General features: G+C 41.9%; 2 protein-coding genes across 6 annotated transcripts in view; one reads left to right on the top strand and one right to left on the bottom strand.

Annotated features, from left to right (window-relative positions):
- Window positions 1-279: 279 nt before the first annotated feature.
- Fastkd3 (FAST kinase domains 3) lies at window positions 280-10,439 on the bottom strand. Of its 3 annotated transcripts, none has more exons than XM_026397079.2 (7): window positions 10,370-10,439; window positions 7,679-9,137; window positions 6,761-6,846; window positions 3,941-4,115; window positions 2,725-2,794; window positions 2,291-2,405; window positions 280-636 (listed from the first exon to the last, which is right to left on the bottom strand). In XM_026397079.2, exons 2-7 carry the CDS (start codon window positions 9,114-9,116, stop codon window positions 538-540), a joined length of 1,983 nt encoding a protein of 660 aa, XP_026252864.1. In that variant the 5' UTR covers window positions 9,117-9,137; window positions 10,370-10,439; the 3' UTR covers window positions 280-537. The 3 variants fall into 3 exon arrangements, with proteins under 3 accessions (XP_026252864.1, XP_026252862.1, XP_026252863.1); XM_026397077.2 differs by having other exon boundaries at window positions 7,679-9,142; window positions 10,370-10,438; XM_026397078.2 differs by lacking the exon at window positions 10,370-10,439 and having other exon boundaries at window positions 7,679-9,244.
- Window positions 10,440-10,546: 107 nt separating this feature from the next.
- The window catches only part of Mtrr (5-methyltetrahydrofolate-homocysteine methyltransferase reductase), a 30,284-nt gene continuing 22,039 nt past the window's right edge, over window positions 10,547-18,791 (top strand). For 2 of the 3 annotated variants that reach the window (XM_026397074.2, XM_077799976.1), the window contains exons 1-5: window positions 10,547-10,640; window positions 11,756-11,919; window positions 13,989-14,142; window positions 15,778-15,895; window positions 18,345-18,723. In XM_026397074.2, coding sequence (XP_026252859.2) covers window positions 11,779-11,919; window positions 13,989-14,142; window positions 15,778-15,895; window positions 18,345-18,723 — 792 coding nt within the window. In that variant the 5' untranslated portion in view covers window positions 10,547-10,640; window positions 11,756-11,778. The remainder of the gene's footprint in view (window positions 10,641-11,755; window positions 11,920-13,988; window positions 14,143-15,777; window positions 15,896-18,344; window positions 18,724-18,791) is intronic. The other variant, XM_077799973.1, reaches the window with a different exon arrangement.

Consider the following 18,791-nt stretch of genomic DNA (forward strand, 5'->3'; position numbering starts at 1 on the left):
AACCAGGGCACACCTGGAGCCACCAGAAGCCAGATGAAGCCAGAAAGGGTGTTCCCCAAAGGGCCCACGGGGAGGAGGAAGGCCTTCCTGGGGAGCACCCTTTCTGGCTTTGTCCATTTCCCATTTTCCCTTCTCCTTACCATGTATCAATTCATTGACAAAAACATAAAAGTAGGAGATATAATTCCTTCTTTACATTTGTTAGAAAATGAAGGACTCTAAAGACGATGTTTTCATTTAACAGAACTATTACAAATAGGAGATTCAAAATAACAAGTATTCGTTATATTCCTTTATTGTACTTGATCAATTCTGTTTGAGGTATAAAAATTCCTATGACACTAGTAATAAATTAATCTTAAGTTTACCACCCATAAAATTATACATGGTATCAGGAAAACCTCTGAGCCTTCTCGGAGCACCAGTCTATAAACATAATTCTGCAAAATGGTTAATTCACAAATTATCCTCTTAAACTATGTCTCTTAAAAATAAGTCCTTTCACTATCTGAGTCTTAAAGCCATTGTTCTTCCTTGTTACCAATGAACAGTGGAGTTTTGAGGAAAGAGCTTGCTTTGTAGATACTCCACCAATTCTTGTCTGGACTTGAGCACCTCAATCTCATGATAGGGGACCTGTGAAGAAGGAAGGACAATGAGATGGTCAGGATACTCCCCAGTCCCACACCTGGCTTCTCACACCCTACCCCACATAGGAGTAGGCTAGGAGGGCAAAGGCCACAGTGGCCTCTTCCTCCTGTGTGCCCATGCCTAGGGCAGTGCTGGCCCTGGGGAGGGGCCTGGGAAGGGTACACTGGATACACAAGTGGGTTGTCCATATAAGAAAAATCTCTCCAATTAGAGCCCACGATGCCTACCAAAAGCAAGCAGGAGACCGGGATCAAGGGCTGCTTAGGTGGGCCTGGCTGGGGGCAGATGAGTGCCAGGTCCCCAATGCCAGAGCTGGAGATAAGCCAGACAGTGACTGAGCAAGGGCCAAGGGAGAAAGGGGAGGGGAGGAGATAGGTGGGGAGGGCCTGGGGAGGGGGGAGAGAGGTGGGGAGGGGAGAGAGGTGGAGAGGGCCTGGGGAGTGGGGGGAGAGGTAGAGGGGGTCTGGGGAGGGGAGAGAGAGGTGGAGAGGGCCTGGGGAGTGGGGGGAGAGGTGGAGAGGGCCTGGGGAGGGGGGGGAGAGATAGGGAGGGGAGAGGGGTGGGGAGGGGAGACAGTAGTAGAGAGGGCTGGGGAGGAGAGAGGTGGAGAGAGCTGGAAACTGTGGCTGGTTGTGGGCAGACTGTGGAGGGTTTTGAGTGCAAAGTTAGAGAGGAAGTTTACTTTATCCTATGAGCAATGTAGAAACAATGAAGGTTTTGTTCACACACTGCATAATAAATTTTAACAAATCATCTGTGGATATGTAAGATGCAGTGGAAAACTCACCAAATAGGAAACTAGAGATCAGGGACACTCACCCTCATTCCCCAAGGACCCCTCCCAAGAGGCCCTCTTACGTAATCTACAATGAAAAAACGCAAAGGTCTTAACCAGTAGGGTGGATGAGGAGCCCGGTCTTAATGGGTCACCTTGTCTGGTTTTTATTCATTAAATCAGAGAGAAATGAAAATAAGACATTCCAATGACTTAGTGGTTTTAAAAGCAGAGTTAAGCATAGCTTAAAAGGAAAACAGGAGCCCTAATTTTGAAAAATCAGTGCTCTGAAACTCCTTGCAAAATAAAAGACAAAGAAATTTAAGACTAATCAACAAAATCATAAAATTTAAACTAGACATTAATATTCTTGGTTCACTGCTCTTTCAGACCACTTAGTACTGGTACAATTAACTAAAAGGGAGAGTGGGTCTGAAAAACCCTTGAGCAGAAAATGCCAGGAAGGCCTTGAAAATGAACCCAAACCTGGCTTAATTTACAGATAGATGTAAGCAGCACTTAACTTGGCCATTCTTGGTTAATGCATATAACAGAGAAAAGAGAACTACAGCTCAAACCTTTCAGCATCCCAGGAAATCATATGACTAGGGATTTTCCAACAAGACAGATCAAGCAGGGCAACTGCAGACCTGGAACTAAGACTATTTTTTCCTCTGGCTTTCCTATGAAGCCCTGTTCATGGGGAGAAAACTCCAAATCATTCTGGTTTGGTGCTGTCTGATTAAAGAATTGCTGTTTACTCGAGTAATTGTACTGTGAAGGAACAATTTGAAATTTTGCCTGGAAAAAAAGCAAATCTGAATTTGGAATTACTTGTGGAGAAAAATAACAGGTACACCATACCTGAACAACTTGGTAACCCAGTAATCGTAGATGTCTTTGTTTGATAGCTTCTCTTCCTAGTAAGTGTTTGCTATTAGAGCAAAATCTTTTTGGACCATCAATGCACAGTGCTACTCTGAGAAATCAAAGAGGAGAAAAACTAAATTTGCAAAACAATTACAACTATTTATATATTTGTAGTTATCAGAATTTAGTTGGGATTTGACTAGTCTTATATGATGATACTGTTTTAAAATAAATCATGAATGTCTTTTAATCTGTTGGAAAAGTAATCGATTTACAAAATATTACAAGGACTTTTCAAACATGATGTGCTGGAAAGTAGTATCTTAATTTCCAGAATTATGTCTATTTTTTTTCACCTTTTAAGAAAAATATCAGTTTACTAATGTTGACAAGTCATCTAACATTAAAACCACAACGATTTTCTTTACCTTTTATGGATGTCTTCATCAACTGTGAACGGCAATACAAATCCTTCTTCATCTAACTTAATTTCAACATCTGGTGAGAGAAGAAGGAGAAACTTCTTCTGTGATACCCTTACACGTACCCTTGCTCCTACACCCTCTGCTCTGCTGAATCTCCCCACACTGCACTTATCAGTGGGCTGAAGGCTGAAAGTAATGACCACAACCAACAATGGTGAGAATTTTAATTTCATCCGCTTGGTGATCAACCAAGTCAGCCTTAAATTAAGGAGGCTCAACCACACTGAAGCAAAGAGTGGGTTCTCAGGTGACCCGTGCATGACAAGAACCAGGCACACATTCCTTTTCCTCGTATGACAAGTGGCAGGATCCTTCACTCCAGAAAAGAAAGCCCTGCAAGCTAAGGGGCCACCCTGTGCTCCTCAGAACTTTCTGCTGCATCCTGCACTGCCTCCGTGGTGGAAGCCTCCTATGTTCCTATGTTCGGCGTGTGGTCCTTGAGCATGGACAGATTCCCTGTCTTCCCCTCTGGAATGCTGCTGTGGCTTTTGTAAAAAGGGCCCAGAAGAAGCTGTGGAATGCAGTGTGATCACTGGAAGCCTGTGAACCATTCTCCTTCATGATGTGATTTTCTCTGTCAATTTAGAACCGTCAGGGCACAAGGACCTGCATTCTCTACTAAGCAATACCCAAGAGAATCTCTGCAGCAAGAAATATTTATATCAGCACTGTCCAATCTGGCAGGCATAAGCCACATGTGGCCACTGATTACTTCAAATGTGGCTAGTGTGACTGAGAAATTGAGTTTTTAGCTTTTTTAAATATTAAACCACCATACACTAACGTCTATTATATTGAATAGCACGAGCCTAGATTATAATAGCAGCTAACAATTACTGAGCATTTACTCTGCTCCCAATATTATAATTTAATTTAGTCTTCAAACAAATCTTTGAGGTCACTATTCTTTCTCTCACTTTAGAGATGAAGCAGTAAGCAGAAAAAGGTTAAAATACTCTGCCGAAAACATTCTGCTACTATGTGGTAATATGGGAGACTCAAACCAATATGGTCTTGACTCTTTAGCCCTACTGTGAACCCCTGCTTTCAGGGAAGGGACATTTGCATTTTGCATTTCCAAAGACCTTCTATGACTACTAAGTCCCATAGATATCTAAAGAGAATAAATGCTTCTAACAGAACTCCCTGTACTACTTACCTATCGTATAACAATAGGGTGTTAATACTTTTGAAGCAAAATATGATCTTGCTCCTAAAAGGTCAATCAGTCCAATCATCACAGATTTATAAAGATGAAAATCCATAGGGGTCTCCAGGGAACAGCATGGAGTAAGAAATGATTTCACTTGGTATTGACGAAATAGTTTGGGACCCTAAAAATCATACATGCAAATATAAGAAAGAAAAACAAGGTATAAAGCATATAATAAACTGAAGCCTCCCTGGATATAATCATTTCATACAAAATTACTTCACTGGGGCATGACATTTTTTCCAGGACTTAGGGCATATATCTTTCTTGAAATGATAATGCATAATTCTTATTGCAGTTTAAATACGTTTTAATAAATAGCCTCAATGGTCACATAAACCAAGAGATGGTAGGGAGGGAGGAGGGAAAGAGCAGAAACAACAGTGCCCACCTTTGGAACTCCTAGAATTGCTTCACGGGCCTTCAGCACTCACTTCATGTTTTAACAGTGGAAAATGACATAAAGGTGATATTTTTAACTTAGTAAGGAAAGAACAGAGATGTAATAAATGCTGGTGGTTTGTTGTCCACGTGGAAAAGAATGGAAAAGAACAAAGTTAACTATCCTCCATGACAGATCACAGCACATCCCAATCTGTAGACAGTGACTACAGTTAGGCATCCTTGAACACTGGCAGGACAGAAGAGTTTAAGTGTGCTTTACACACACACACACACACACACACACACACACACACACACGACACAAGAGTTTAAGTGTACTTAACACACAGGCAGGACAGAAGAGCTTAATTGTACTTAACACACACACACACACTGGCAGGACAGAAGAGGAAGTGTACTTAACATAAATACACACAGTGCGTGCCTGCAAAATATGTGAGATAACACATATGTTGATTAGATAATACTTAGGCTAATAGACATTATGGAATGGCTAAATATGTGCACATTTCAAAATAACATGAATAAGATACATGTACATTTTTATTTGTCAATTAAAAGATCTAAATAAAAATAAATAAATTGCAAATATATTGACGATATAAGGAAAATATTATTTTTAAAAATTAGTAGGACATTTGTGTTGACTTAGTATTGGTGGATATTCTTTAACAAAATAGGAAATCCAGAAGTAACAAAAGACAGATTTAATTATCAAAAACTTCTGTACAGGGGGTTGTGGCTCAGAGGTACAGTGCTGGCCTAGCATGTGCGAGGCACTTGGCTCAATCCTCAGCACCACATAACAATAAATAAATAAAATAAATATATTTAAAAAACACAAATTTTTATACAGCAAAATGACAGCATAACAATATTAAATAAAAAATAGTAATAATAGGAGCCAGTCGTGGTGACACACGCCTATAATCCCAGCAGCTCAGGAGGCTGAGGTAGGAGGATCGAAAGTTCAAAGCCAGCCTCAGCAATGATGAGGTGCTTAGCATTATTTAGAGACCCCGTCTCTAAATAAAATACAAAATAGGGCTGGGATGGGGCTCAGTTGCTGAGGGCCCCTGAGTTCAATTCCTAGTACCCCCCCAATAGTAATAATAAAAAATTACAAACCAGGGGAAAATATGTGCAATGTACATAATAAACAACTATTTTATGAGTCATTAAGAAAAGACAAACAGAAATGAGTAAAAGTGAAGAAAGATAATTCATAGAACATATACATGGCTAAAAAACATTTGAAAATGTGCTCGACTTCACTGGTCTCATTAAAATGCAATGTAAACTTCTGACATGAGAACAAGGACAGGGAGTAGAGATCTAAGGCTGCAGGAGTTGGGGAGGCAGGCCACTGCTCTTCAGTGCTGGGGAAACAGGACATCTACAAAGAGTCAGGGGTGGGGGGAATCTGTCAGGACCAACCCCAAACAAATTCCAGGAATCTAGTTTACAGACTAAAGAACAAAAATTAAGACACACAACAATGTTTACTGGTGCATGTTGATAGGGCTGGAAAGTCCAGGAAGCGCTTTCACAGTGGAAAAGCAGAACGAATATCCTGAAAAACCATGCCATTCTTAAGAAAGCCTTCGTTCTACAAGATGGGATTCCAGGAATGCCCACAATATCCTGGACACAAAAACAAATTATATCCCATAAAGAGAGAAAAACCAGAGGGTGTTTCAGTATTTGTATACATTTGGGTGCAGAAAATGCAGTTAACATTGTTCCTTCAGGGATGGAAGAGACTGGGAGTGACTATAACTTATCTTTAAGTATATTTGTGTTAAACTATTTTTAAAGAAAACAGTGGTGCTTTCCGAACCTTATTCATTATTCCCCAAAACGGACTTTCTAGTACTATGTTAAGAGTACGAAGGACCAGGCAAGAGATGGGCAAGACTAGTGATACAATTTCTGATCCTACACAAGGCATTGGACAGTCATGGGGACAACCCACCTCAAGCACATTCCAGAGAAGAGTGAAATTTCTGATTTGGTTTAAAAATATACTGAGAAGTAATCTAGATCTGTTCAGTCCAAAGATTCACATTTTGATAACCATAGCCACAGGAAGTGCTGAGACCCTGAAGAAGTTCAGAGTCTAGGAGTGTGCTCCTGCAGCGCTTGATGAGACCTGCCAGGCAACCCTGCCAGTCTCTGTAGGGTAAGGCACAGAAATGGGGCCAACTGATCCAAGAAAAGCCCATCTGGTGGCAACTACCACCAGATAAGGGAAAGTTCTATTTTTTAATGAGGGTACTGAGAGACCTAAAGTGAAGGAATTTTAAAGGAAACTGGCCCCATAAGGAAAGAAGGCCATACTGTTCATAGTCATGCTTTTACCTTATAGAAAGGGCACTCTAGGACTGAGGTTAGGAACAGTTGGGTCAGTTGTGCCATACTCAATCTGTCCAAATGTGACTCTTCACCTGAAATACAAAGTACCTCTGTTATTGTTCAGCTTGAATTTGGGTAGTGAGAGAACGAACATTATGAATATGAGACATTACACTCATGACTTCAAATGACTCTAGGGAATGAACTTGTCAGAATTAATAATGTCCTCTTCTTGCCATCAATGAAACTGATTTCCAAGAACCTAAGATCTTAGCTACAGATAATAAATACAGGATAAAATATAAATATAGGACAAAATATACTTAGAGAATTAGCAGAAATATTCTTTTAACCATGGACATAGAGGAATTTGATATATTTGGCTTTCTTGACTAGAATGCATAGCAGGCTGGGGGGCTCAGTTGGTAGAGTGCTTGCCTAGAATGTATAAGGTCTTGGGATCAATCCCCAGCGCACGCGCACACACACACACACACACACACACACACACACACCAAAAAAAAAAAAAAAACCTAATAAGTTTTAAAATAAGGTAGAGAGGTCAGACATTTTACTTTAACAAAAAAAAAAAAAATAGTACCATCCTCTTAAAAAAAGTCACAGCTGCTCACTCAACAAAGGTTCTGACACTATAATGGCTTTTATCACTGCCATTACCATGTCCCCCAGGAACCCTGCAGTACCCCAGCCAGGCAGCAGTCAGGTATATCTGAGGCTGCTTTCCTCTCTTTGCACAATGTCCCAGCTCTGTGTTTACACTAGCATCTAAAACTTCCAATCTCACTTTCAAGAAAAAATGAAGGCAGAGCATTGCTGTGTAAATGGTACCGAGGTAACCTGAAAACATCACAAGTTCAAAGGTTAGTTATATCCAAGTGTCAGAAAGTATAACCAAAAACTTGCCTTGAAGCTTTTGAAGAAAAAAAGGGCTGAATATTTTTCCCATGAAGTTGACTGGAGGGTGCGCAATCAGCGAACATGAATGGAGAAGTCTCAATAATGTTTTGGGTGGAAAACAATTGAAATGGGTGAACAGCACATGTTCTAGCTTCCTAAATAAAGCAGGTGCATTTGGTGGCAAATAATTTAGTTTTCCAAATGGCTCAATTAACTCAGAAATCTGACTAGGTGATAATTTTTCTGATTGGCTAACAAAAGTTTCTGCCACTGCATTGAGGATGGGTTCCGAAAGAATCAGCTTTCTGCTGCAGTACTCCATGATTTTGCTGACAACATCAGCATTCAAGGTGAGGCAGAATGCAGCTACATGCCGCTCTAGGGCTTTGATAAAAAACTTGTCATTGTGTCCAAAATATATGAAAGCCTCTATGACTTTCCTGAGCTCTTCATTAGTGAAATGGGGAATGTGCCTCACAACATATTTACCCAATTTTATAACCAGAGGAAGTGCCTGAGCTTGATCTAGAACCACCAGAGCAGTAAGCATTTGGCTAATGGATTTAGGACTCAGGTAGGAAACTATTGAAAGGGAAAAGTTGTTTATCGTATTTAAAAATGTCTGGTGTTGGTCTACTTTTTCAGCACATGCCTGCAGTATTCTATAAAGGGCCACAATATCCTCCGGGGTAAATACTTCCAATTTTGCACCTTGCAGTTGATAGATAATTAGTTCTAGTGTCACACAACCTGGGCCTTGCAGTCTAATCAGACTCTCCCCAAGAACACAAAGATCATGCACTTCCAGGCCACCTCTTTTGAGACGATTCTGGCATTCTGCCATGAGATTCAGTACTAAGCTACTTTGAGTATCCACATGCAACCAAATCAGAGCTTGCAAAGCAGTCACCAAACCAGAGTTTGACAGCTGTGAGGGCTCCCGTTCAAGTTGAAAACATAAAGCTTGAAAGACACTGCTCTCTAGTATTTCTTTGGGCAGCCTTTGATCACCACCTTTTTTCTGTACTTCACAGATCCGTTGTAAGGCTCCTGCAGCCATAGCATCAGGCAGAGTTTCCAGTGTTTTTATAAAACTCAACACCTCTTCTGATGAAGTGAATTCGTTTAGTCTCCTGTAAAATATCTCTTCATCCTCATTTTTAAGATTTTGTTCAAACTTGTTCCAGTCATGTACCTGAGAGAATGCTGGCTCACCAACTGGATGAAGTTCATTTCCATTTTGTAAGTGGAACTTTTTATAGCAGGCATGATGAAAATGGATCCTGAAAGGCTCATACTGTACTGAACAGAACCAAGGATGCAGTTGCTCTTTAGATACCTTGTGAACATGATTTATAGGATGATTTCTCAGAGCGGCCAGAGCTCCATGTATCCGAAAATCAGACAAATGGCAGAAGTTCCTTCGCAAGGTAATTAAAGCCATGCCATGTAATTCTCAGCTCTTCTGGACTTGTAAAATAAAAAGACAAAGTCAAATACAAAGCACATGACACACTGTATATCAATGTCCATGAAAAAAAGGATGGGTACTCCAAAACAGGGGTAAATAAAAATTTCCCACTTGTATATAAGCACTAGAAAGGTAGGTCTCTGTGTCCCAGAGCTTGGGAAAGTGACTGATAGGAAAAACAATTGCTGTCACTTGCCAGGAACAGTTCCAGGTGCTTTATAGGTGTACTCACTTATACAAATTATCTACTTTTGTCATCATCTGACAGCCAAAGAAGAAAGTGAGGCACAGAAAAGTTACTGTGTCCAGTTTACACAGCTAGTGTTAAGAGGGGGGGCCACCTTATGCTTTGAGCATAAACCTGCAGGTGGCTGACATTTTTTTCCCCCTTTTTCTCTTCCACTTTTCCTCCTCCCTAACAACCGGGGAAACAATACTAACACTTTACCTATCCCAGGCTAAGCACTCCTGTCTTCCACTGCCTGGAAGAATATCACTACCCCCAAGAATAAACAAACTCCACACCTGGGAACTGGAGCAATGCCTCTCTCAAAGACATCTGCTGGATACTAAGTAATTATATCTGACTGCTTTGGGATCCCAGCCCTTGTGTTCCTGTTTAAAAAGCCCTGTGCCCCCCTGGCAGGGAGAATCACAGCCTCCGGGACAGGAGTCCTCTGTGTTTCTCCTGGGCTAGCAAAGCAATGAAACTCCTTCCTTTTTCTCAAAGCCTGTCTTTTTTTAGATCGGCGATGGAGCCAGGACCAGGCTTTGGGCATCGCGAGTAAGTGGCGAGCTGGGTGGGAGTCAAACTCCGAGCTCTTAGCCGCACGTCCTCCGGGCTGGTCCAGGGAGGGCTCCGTCGGCCAAAGGCGGAGCTCTTCAAATCCCGCGGGCCAGCTCGGGGAGGCGGGCCCGGCAGGGCAGGGGACGCGCGGCTCCCCGAGGGCTACCCCGGCAACCAGAGAAGAACAGAAAAGCAGACAACTGGGGAAGGACAACGAGGGGCCGAGGGACCAGGGAACTCGAGCGCGAGGAGCAGACGAGCCGGGAGCCAGGGTCGCGTCCTCCAGCGAAGAAAGGACCCCCACGGGCCGAGCGCCCGAACCCAGCGCCGCGGAGCCTGTGGTTCTGTTCCAGGGGGCGCCGCACATAAAGGGCCAGCGGCCCAGCACTGTGCACAGCCAGCCGAGCAGCGCAGGCGGAGCACCGGTGTGGACCCTTACCTGGCTCCGCCCGCACCGCGCTACAAGTAGCGGCAGAGGCTGGACCCTCGTGGGTCCCCGTACACGAACGCCGCGGCGGAAAGAAGCAGCTTGGCGCAAGCGCGAGATGCAGAATTGGCCCTGTACCACCCACATCTAGAGTCCTGTGATTGGCTCAAGTCTTCTCCGGAGCTTTCTATTGGTCATGAGTACGGAGCATGCGCACTTCGGCTGTACGCCTGTGCGCTGGTTAGACTCCCCGATTTTGCTAAGCCAGGGTCCTGCACCGCAGGTGAGCGCCCTGGCGGCAGCGGTTCCCAGCTGCAGGCCCAGCTGGGACGCAGCAGAGGCCATCGGGGGTTTGGGCGTGGGTTCGAAGGTCGGCTGGGGTCCAGGGGTACGCGGTGTTGCCCTCCGGCACGGGGTCGCCGGGGCATGGGGTCTCCTCCGCCGCGCGATTCTCTTCCGCTGCGCCTGCGGGTCTGGAGCCGGGGAACCCCCGCGGAGCCGTGGCTGGCGCCTTCGTCCGTCCTTAGGCAGCCGCGGCGAAGGTTGGGCCCCGAGGTCCTCGGGACAGCGTGCGGCTCGCGAGGTTATCCGGCTGTGACATCTGGATAACATCCTCACTGAGCCTTGGACTTGGAGGGTCTCCATGGCGTTCGCTTCGCTCTTCAGGCACTTAGCTGAGCACCTTGTGCCATACTGTTCGGTTCCTAAGAGTAATTCAGTTAACATGTGAAGGCTTTTTGTTTGTGCTTTAGGTAAGCTAGAGGAGCATGAAAGTATGGGTGGTTTGTTCACCAAAAGCCAGTATTTTGATTTGGATTTCATTTTTGTCTATAAGTTGACAAGGGTTAGCCTCTGTTGATTTTACCCCTGGTTGACTCTTCAGGGGGAAAAAAAGAAGTTAGGATGGAAATATTTTTTTTCTTTTCATTACCATATGCACTTTTGATACTAAAATGATTAACAAAAAATAGATAAGACTTTTTTTAAGTGATATTATGGCTTGAGCATTGCTGAGGTGATTTGTGTGTCATATCCTTTATCAGGCAGGCAGAATCCTAATTTGAGGACTAGGGAGCTAAGATTCAGAACATTTAAGTAGCTTTCCTACCGGTGTTCACTTCTGAATGACAGTTTGGGGACCCAAAAGTAGCTTGACTTCATAATCTGATTTCTGAACCATGAAATTAGAACTTTAGTCTTGTCTTCTCCCTATTTTTGATGAATTCTGTGTTATTTAGGTTTATTTAAAATCAGTGCAAAAAATAAATTTAGAGAAGGCTTTCATATTGTGTGAATATTGTTTCATTCCTTTATGAAAATTTAGGTAGAATTCCTATGTTGAGGTTGTTACTACTTCATTAAGAAGAAAATTTCCCTTTTCCTGTTTCTGTTTTTCAGTGTCACTCTCATAGTCACAGCACATGCCTCGTGCAATGAGGAGGTTCTTGTTATTATACGCTACACAGCGAGGCCAGGCAAAGGCCATAGCAGAAGAAATAAGTGAGCAAGCTGTGGCCCACGGGTTTTCTGCAGATCTCCACTGCATCAGTGAGTCGGACAAGGTAAGAGATATCACTCCAGTGGACTTCACAGTATCTTATGCTTCAAAGTATTTTGATTGGGAACTGATGTTAAACAAAGAAAGTGGCTCTATACCAATTTTAATCAGCCTTTTTTTTTTTTTTTTTTAAACAGAAGCAAACATATAAGTTAAGGTGAATGATCTCAGACTGAAAAAAGCAGCTACTTGTCAGTAAATGGTAGCAGTAGCATCTTCCTTGTTTATCTCAGCGGTGGCTGTGAGAACAAAGGAAGTGTGTGTATTCTCATGAAGGTTGAGCTTTGTAACTCATGAACCTCAGAATCCGTTTTGATTACCCAAAAAGAACTTGCGATTCATGTTAGAGTTCTTCCAAATGAAGGACTACTTGGGTTTTTTGTGAAATAGAATTCCAAGTAATGGTGTAAGGATCTGGGAAAAACCCTGCTGCTTAAGGTCAGGGACTCCTTGTTTGTATATTTATTTAGTCTCCGCTGAAATTCCTGCCTTATGATACATAACACTTTGTTCTTCTTTTTGTAATTCTGAGACCTCCAAATAGTGCTATCCCAGACAACTAAGGTGGTAACAGTTAGTGAGGACTTTGTACCACCAGAGGAAAGGCGAACCCCTGAATACTCAGGTTTACTTCAGTACTTGAGAACTATCTTGCCAGTGCCTTGTCACTCAGGTTCACAGCCTCTGGCCTCTCACGTCAAGTTTACCATACTGTTCAACAAAATAGGTGAATTATAAATTCAGCTTTTAGAAAGAGACTCACCTGGTTTCTTTAGGCAACACTGCCAGAGTGACTCCAGATGCTCTCACAGAAAGGGAGCTCCCTTTAGGAAGCTACCAGACAGTGGCCTCTGTCACTCAACAATAATGTAGACTTAGTGTGCTATGATGGATTACAACGTGAATCAGTCACTATGTACTGATAGTCTCCTAAAACAAGCCCTAATTAGATCCATTGGGTTGACCTCTCTAGCCGGGTCGGAGTAGCTCTCTACTTTCTCATTCATAGCAGGCCTTGTCAAGCTGAATCATCTTAGATGAACTGTGCACATAGTTGGACACAAAACTTGTGCAGTGTTTTGTGAACATTTAATGGCCTAGGGAAAAGTTCTTCAGGAGTGAAAAGTGAGATTGAGGGTTTAGCTCAGCGGTAGAGTGCTTGTTTTGGATGCATAGGGCCCTGGGTTTGCTCTGTAGCACCACAAAAAAAATAAAAGTTAAATTTTTTTTATTTATTTCTTTGGACCCAAATTAAATAACACTTATGAGCAGTAGACTCCATGGAGTCACAAGAAGAAAGAGTGATCTACTTGAAGTGTTTAAATTTGCATTGGAATTAGAAGAAATTTCTCAGAATTAGGATTGCTGATAAATTCAGGGTACTGCTGCTAGCAAGCTCTGTTCCCTGGAACTCTGAAAGAGTGAGTTGGTCTTTATCACCAGGTCTGTGATAAAGTAGTCTGTGTTCTGGAATATTCTGTGAAGCTTCCTTGATGACCTGCTGTTTTAATCCCTTGTGCTTGCTGTCTGTTCTATTTCTATATCTCCCTCCCCCTTTAGAAAATCTATCTGCTTGCTTTTTTACTTTGTTTTAAGAAGTCATTCCCACCAAATTAGTTGCCTCTCCTGCTGAACATCGGAGTTTTTAGGCACGTCATCTTGGAAGAATTTACCCTGAATTTATCAGCAATCCTAATTTAAGAAACCAGGTTTCTTTCTCCTATCTTCATTTATTTGCCTTATAGATCAGAGCTCACTTTAACATTTGCCCCAGGGCACCATGACTGAGAGGTACCAATCATACTTATCTCTTCTCCTCTTGATGAGCATCAGCAAAACAAATGAGTGGCTGAATTAAGAAATATCTTACTTTGTGTAACTTGATTAAACAAGGGCACCTGGTCACTGGATGGGGACTGGTCACTCTGTATGCATCTCTAGTTACTTGGAAAGAAGAATAATTGGGAGAAAATACAGGATAGTAGAAACTAGGCCAATTACCCTCTCTGGCTGGTGTGTTAAATGACAGGTGATGTGGCATTAGGTCCTTCACTTGATAACCTTGTTTTGTAGTATGATCTAAAAATGGAAAGAGCTCCTCTCGTCGTCGTGGTTTCTACAACAGGCACTGGAGACCCCCCTGACACGGCCCGAAAATTTGTTAAAGAAATACAAGACAAGACACTGCCTGCTGATTTCCTTGCTCATCTGCGGTATGGATTATTGGGTAATGGACTCTATTTTCTGCTTTTAGTGCTATTATTGACTTTTAACTCTGGTTTTGGTTATATTTCTCAAAACCATGAAATACAATCATATGAGTTTTGTCTTTATTTTTATGTAAATATTATACATATATGAAACATGTAAATGTGAATAATGTGCTGCCATGTATGAATTCTTCTTCAGTATTTACCCAACAGTAACGTCTCTGGGGTACCTCCCAATAGCATTCTTAAGCAAGGATGCACATCAGATTCAGCTGCGAAATACTTTCAGAATATTAGTGGCTGGGCCTCTCCCCAGCCTACTGAAACAGAATCCTTTGCTGCTGTTTTACTGTTTAAAACAACAAAAGCAAGCCTCAGAAAGCTCTGAGGTGATTCGCTCACCATCTAAGAACCTTCCTCTAGGACGGTGGCTTTCAGCTCCAGCTGCACATTGAATCAGCTGGAGCAGTTCTTGATAGTTCCTTTACTTGGGACATGTCCATTGAATCTGTTTTCTGAGGTAGTGGTCTGGCGTTGGTATTTTAAAAGCTCCCAGGCAATGCCTCCCAGGTTAAGAAAACTGGCACTGAGGAACCGTTCAAAGAAATGAAGATAAAGGATTGGAAGGACCAGTGTGGGTGCTGAGGGCCCATATTCCTGGCTTGTGTTCAGTGTCGTTCATCTTTGAGGATTATTTTGGCGGGAGGGTGTTTAGCAAGGATGGATTTTGCTTTGATAAACAACTGATTTAGAAATTTGAGACTAACCTTGGCTGTTCACTGGTATTGTTTAACATGATCACTAGAATATTTTACAGTGTTTTCAATTTTTTTTTAAATTGAAGTTTTTCCAGTTTCTACTTTAAAGAGCTAGCACATGTTGCTTTGACGTTTTCTCAAAAATGTATTATGAAGTCTATACTTATGGGTAGCCACTCATTCTTGTGGACCCAGCAACTTCTCTTCTTATTATTTGGAAAGAACAGGAGATCATTAAACAACTGAGGGTTTAAGCTTTCAATTTTAAAATTCCAACTGAGTGAAAATTTTGGTTTGTTTTCTTACCATGAAACAGAAGCAGTTCTTGCTTTACCTAAGAGACATTTTACAGAAGCTGCTCATCTGCAGCGCATGTGCCTCTGTGCTCTAGATCAGGAGTCATAAATGCTAAAAAGAGCCAGATACTAGTATATATAGCCTTTGAGGGCCATGAGGTTTCCATCACAGCCGCTGGACTCTACTGTTGTAGTCTCAAAGCCACCTTAAGCAATGTGTAAACAAACAGACTTGGCTGTGTTCCAGTAAAACTTTATTGTAGAAATGCTAGTGGATGGGATACGGCCTTATTTATAACAGGGTAGTGGAGGGGGCTGTGGTTGGTAGACCCCTGCTTAGGATCAGATGTATGCAGATAAAAGATATCCTGGTCTAAAAGCTGTATATTTCTCAGAACAGTGGTATTTGTTATAATACCAGTGTATCTGGTACATTTATGTTAAAAAATAGAGGGACATTTTCTGCATATTCAGTATTACTCAGGAAAAATGGTCACTTACCTCACCTGTGACAGTATGAAATAGTTTTGTTTTTAGGTGTTTTATTTATCTATTCTTTTAATCTTTGTGTGTACTAATATCCATTTGGACTCTTTAGGTTTGGGTGATTCCGAATACACATACTTCTGTAATGGAGGAAAAGTAATTGATAAACGACTTCAAGAGCTTGGAGCCCAGCATTTCTATGACACTGGACATGCAGATGACTGTGTGGGGTAAGGGTGACGTGCTTCTGTTTACTCCAGTAAAGTCTTACTCATACGTGGTGAAAGTTGGTGAGTTTTCAGAGTGTGTGGTTTTGAGGTTTAGCACTCATGCTTGGCCTTGAGAATCTTTTATAGTTTTAGCTTTTTGAGTGCCAGGGTCCAAGAGGGCCAGCCGGGGTTTGGCTTTCTTGTTTTGCTGATATTTTGTGTGTGTATTCCTGTCTCTCTCATCCTTCTCAGTCTTTGTTAATGGAAACAGTTAGAAAAGTGTCCCAGCACAGTTGTCCTTATCTTGATGGGGTTTGTAAAGTCAGGGCCTGAGCAGGTCAGGCATCACAGGAAGACACAGCAGAGGGCCTTCAGCCTGGCTGTGTGGCCGGGCTGTGTCTCTTACTGTCCTCATGGCCTTTGCCATCCCACCAGTCAGAAGTGTGTGTTCTCTTATTCTTGCTCTTGGTTTGTTTGTTTTGAGATGGGGTCTTGCTGTGTTGCACAGGCTGGTTTCAAATTCTCACGCAGTCCTCCTGCCTCGGCCTCCTCAGTAGCTGGACTTGAGGCACACAGCACTATGCCCAGCTTTATTCTTGTTTGTGCAACTCAGTATTCACCCCATGGCTGCCTTTCAACTTGGGTGTTTATTCAGAGATTCTACAGGTGCTGTCATGTTGCTGCTTCGTCTGGATAACGGCATGCATACTTTTTTTTTCTTTTTAAACTAGGTGCATGTGTTCAATGAATTTTCATTCACTGTATTAATAAATAAACTGTTTATGAGAAATGACAAATTCAGTAAATGGCTTGCCTTCCTGGATTAGAGGATGATGGAGACTCCTCATGTGTCCCCTTACCTGGACCTTCCTGCCCACTCTTCCTTCGTTTTCTGCTCTGTTATGCTGTGGATTGTTTCCAAATCAATGTGTTCTTCATTGTGACAAAACATTTCTTGGACTGTTACCTTTTATTTTTGTTCTTTTATTTTGAGCTTTGTCCCCTGCCAGGCCTCATTGACATTAAATGTGTGGTCATGATGAGCTGTGACCAGTCAATGTCACAGTGCTTATGTTAATCCCACATGTCTCACGTGTCTTCAGAGGCTCTTTACTCTTTGCCCATTCATTAGATTAAATATTAAAACCTTTGAATGTATATCTCTGTAGTCTGCACCTCTTAAATTTTGACCCTATTGATTTTTTCCTTTTTCTAAAATTAAGGTATTTTCCATAAGCCACCCTTGCCTAGTAATGACCGCCATGCGAAGGAGCTGAAAGGCAGACTGCAGTCCAGGCACCTGGGTCACAGCCTTGGTCCCCTACTGACTGCAACCTTGGTCTCTTCAACTTTTTGTGCTGAGGTTTCTTCCTCTATGAAATAGATAATAGTAGTATTTACTGTGTTAGCTTCTGTCAGATGAAGCAATGCACTTTAGCCTCTTAGAATGTGCCATCATAACGAAGCTGGCTTTCTCGATAATGGATGTTGTCACCTTGACAGTTCTGAGTTATGAAGATGATGTGCTACTGCTGAACCCATATTTTTATAAACTTGCTTTCACAAAGGCTTGTGGGGATAAATGCAATGTATAACCAAATTTTAAACTGTGTGCCTATAAACATCTAATAATGATAAATTGTAACTTGAGTCCTGAGAAGATAAAGTTCTGAAATGTCTTTTCTGGATGGTTGTGAACTAGAGTTTGATACCTGTGTTTGTTTGGGATGATGTGATAAAGAGGTCATTTTCAATGTCCAGACACAGTCTTCCTTATCCATTTGCTTTATTTAACCTAAGGGTATATGGGATTGTTATTGTTTAGTTACACTTTGTTAGTAATAACTAAATGGCCACACTTTAAGAATTTATTTGTGATTAATTCAAATTTCCTAAAGTATGGTTTGTTTCTTTCTCTGAGGTCAGCCTCCCTAGATATTACCAAAAAATTATTTAGAACTGATAGGTTTGAGTGTTTTATTTAGTCCAAATAGTTGGCATTAATCCAGAGTGATTTCTTGGTCATATTTTAATATGTCGGAGAAGGATAAGTAAATTAGCCAGGCAAAAAAAGTTGCTATATTCAGTGGATCATCTGACCTTAGAATAGCCTCAGATTTTGCCTATGTTCTTTTACTTCATCAGATCTTAAACCCGCTCTTTCAGAAATTAAGACAAATTATGTTCCTATTGTCATATAACTAAAATATCTTCTTGCCTCACTTCATTTCTTGACCTCTTTACCTGCTCATTTTATGGCTACAGTACTAATGAACACATAACGGTCTTCTGCTTTTTAAAACTTAATCATTCCTAAATATTTCTTATGTTCTTAATAGTTCTCATATTTGGTTTTCTAACAGTTGCATGTGACGTTCTGCTGAGTGGGTGGATCCTGTCCTTACCCTGTTGCTGTGTTCCAGTGGACACTTGAGCATTTGTTTCTTTTCTCTTTTTCATCATGTGCCAGTTTAGAACTTGTGGTTGAGCCTTGGATTGCCGGACTCTGGGCTGCCCTCACGAAGCATTTTAGGTCAAGTGGAGGACAAGAGGAGATGAGTGGAGCTCTCCCAGGGACATCAAAGGCCTCCTTGAACTCAGATCCTGTGAAGCCACCACTATTACAAATTGGGTCACAAGTTGAGCTTCTAAGATTAGATGATTCAGGAAGACAGCACTCAGAGGTTTTGGAACAAAATGAAACGAATAGAGGTCAAACAAATGGTTTGATTGAAGACTTCGAACCCTCACTCATCCGCTCAAAACCCCCACTCTCACAAGCTTCTCTCAGTATTCCTGCTTTACCCCCAGAATATTTACAGGTGCATCTACAGGAGTCTCTTGGCCAGGTGAGCAACTTTTCTTTATGTTTTATGCTATAGTTATGCAACTATGGGCATGTTTTTTGTTTGTTTGT

Source organism: Urocitellus parryii, chromosome 1, assembly GCF_045843805.1.
Source record: "Urocitellus parryii isolate mUroPar1 chromosome 1, mUroPar1.hap1, whole genome shotgun sequence".
In the NCBI taxonomy this organism is placed as follows: domain Eukaryota; kingdom Metazoa; phylum Chordata; class Mammalia; order Rodentia; family Sciuridae; genus Urocitellus; species Urocitellus parryii.

Coding starts and splice junctions, on each gene's coding strand:
- Fastkd3 (XM_026397079.2), bottom strand. CDS start 9,116: ATGGCTTTAATTACCTTGCGAAGGAACTTCTGCCATTTGTCTGATTTT. Junction 4,116..6,760: donor TAGAGTGCCCTTTCTATAAG/GTAAAAGCATGA, acceptor TATGATTTTTAG/GGTCCCAAACTATTTCGTCA. Junction 2,406..2,724: donor GATGAAGACATCCATAAAAG/GTAAAGAAAATC, acceptor TTGATTTCTCAG/AGTAGCACTGTGCATTGATG.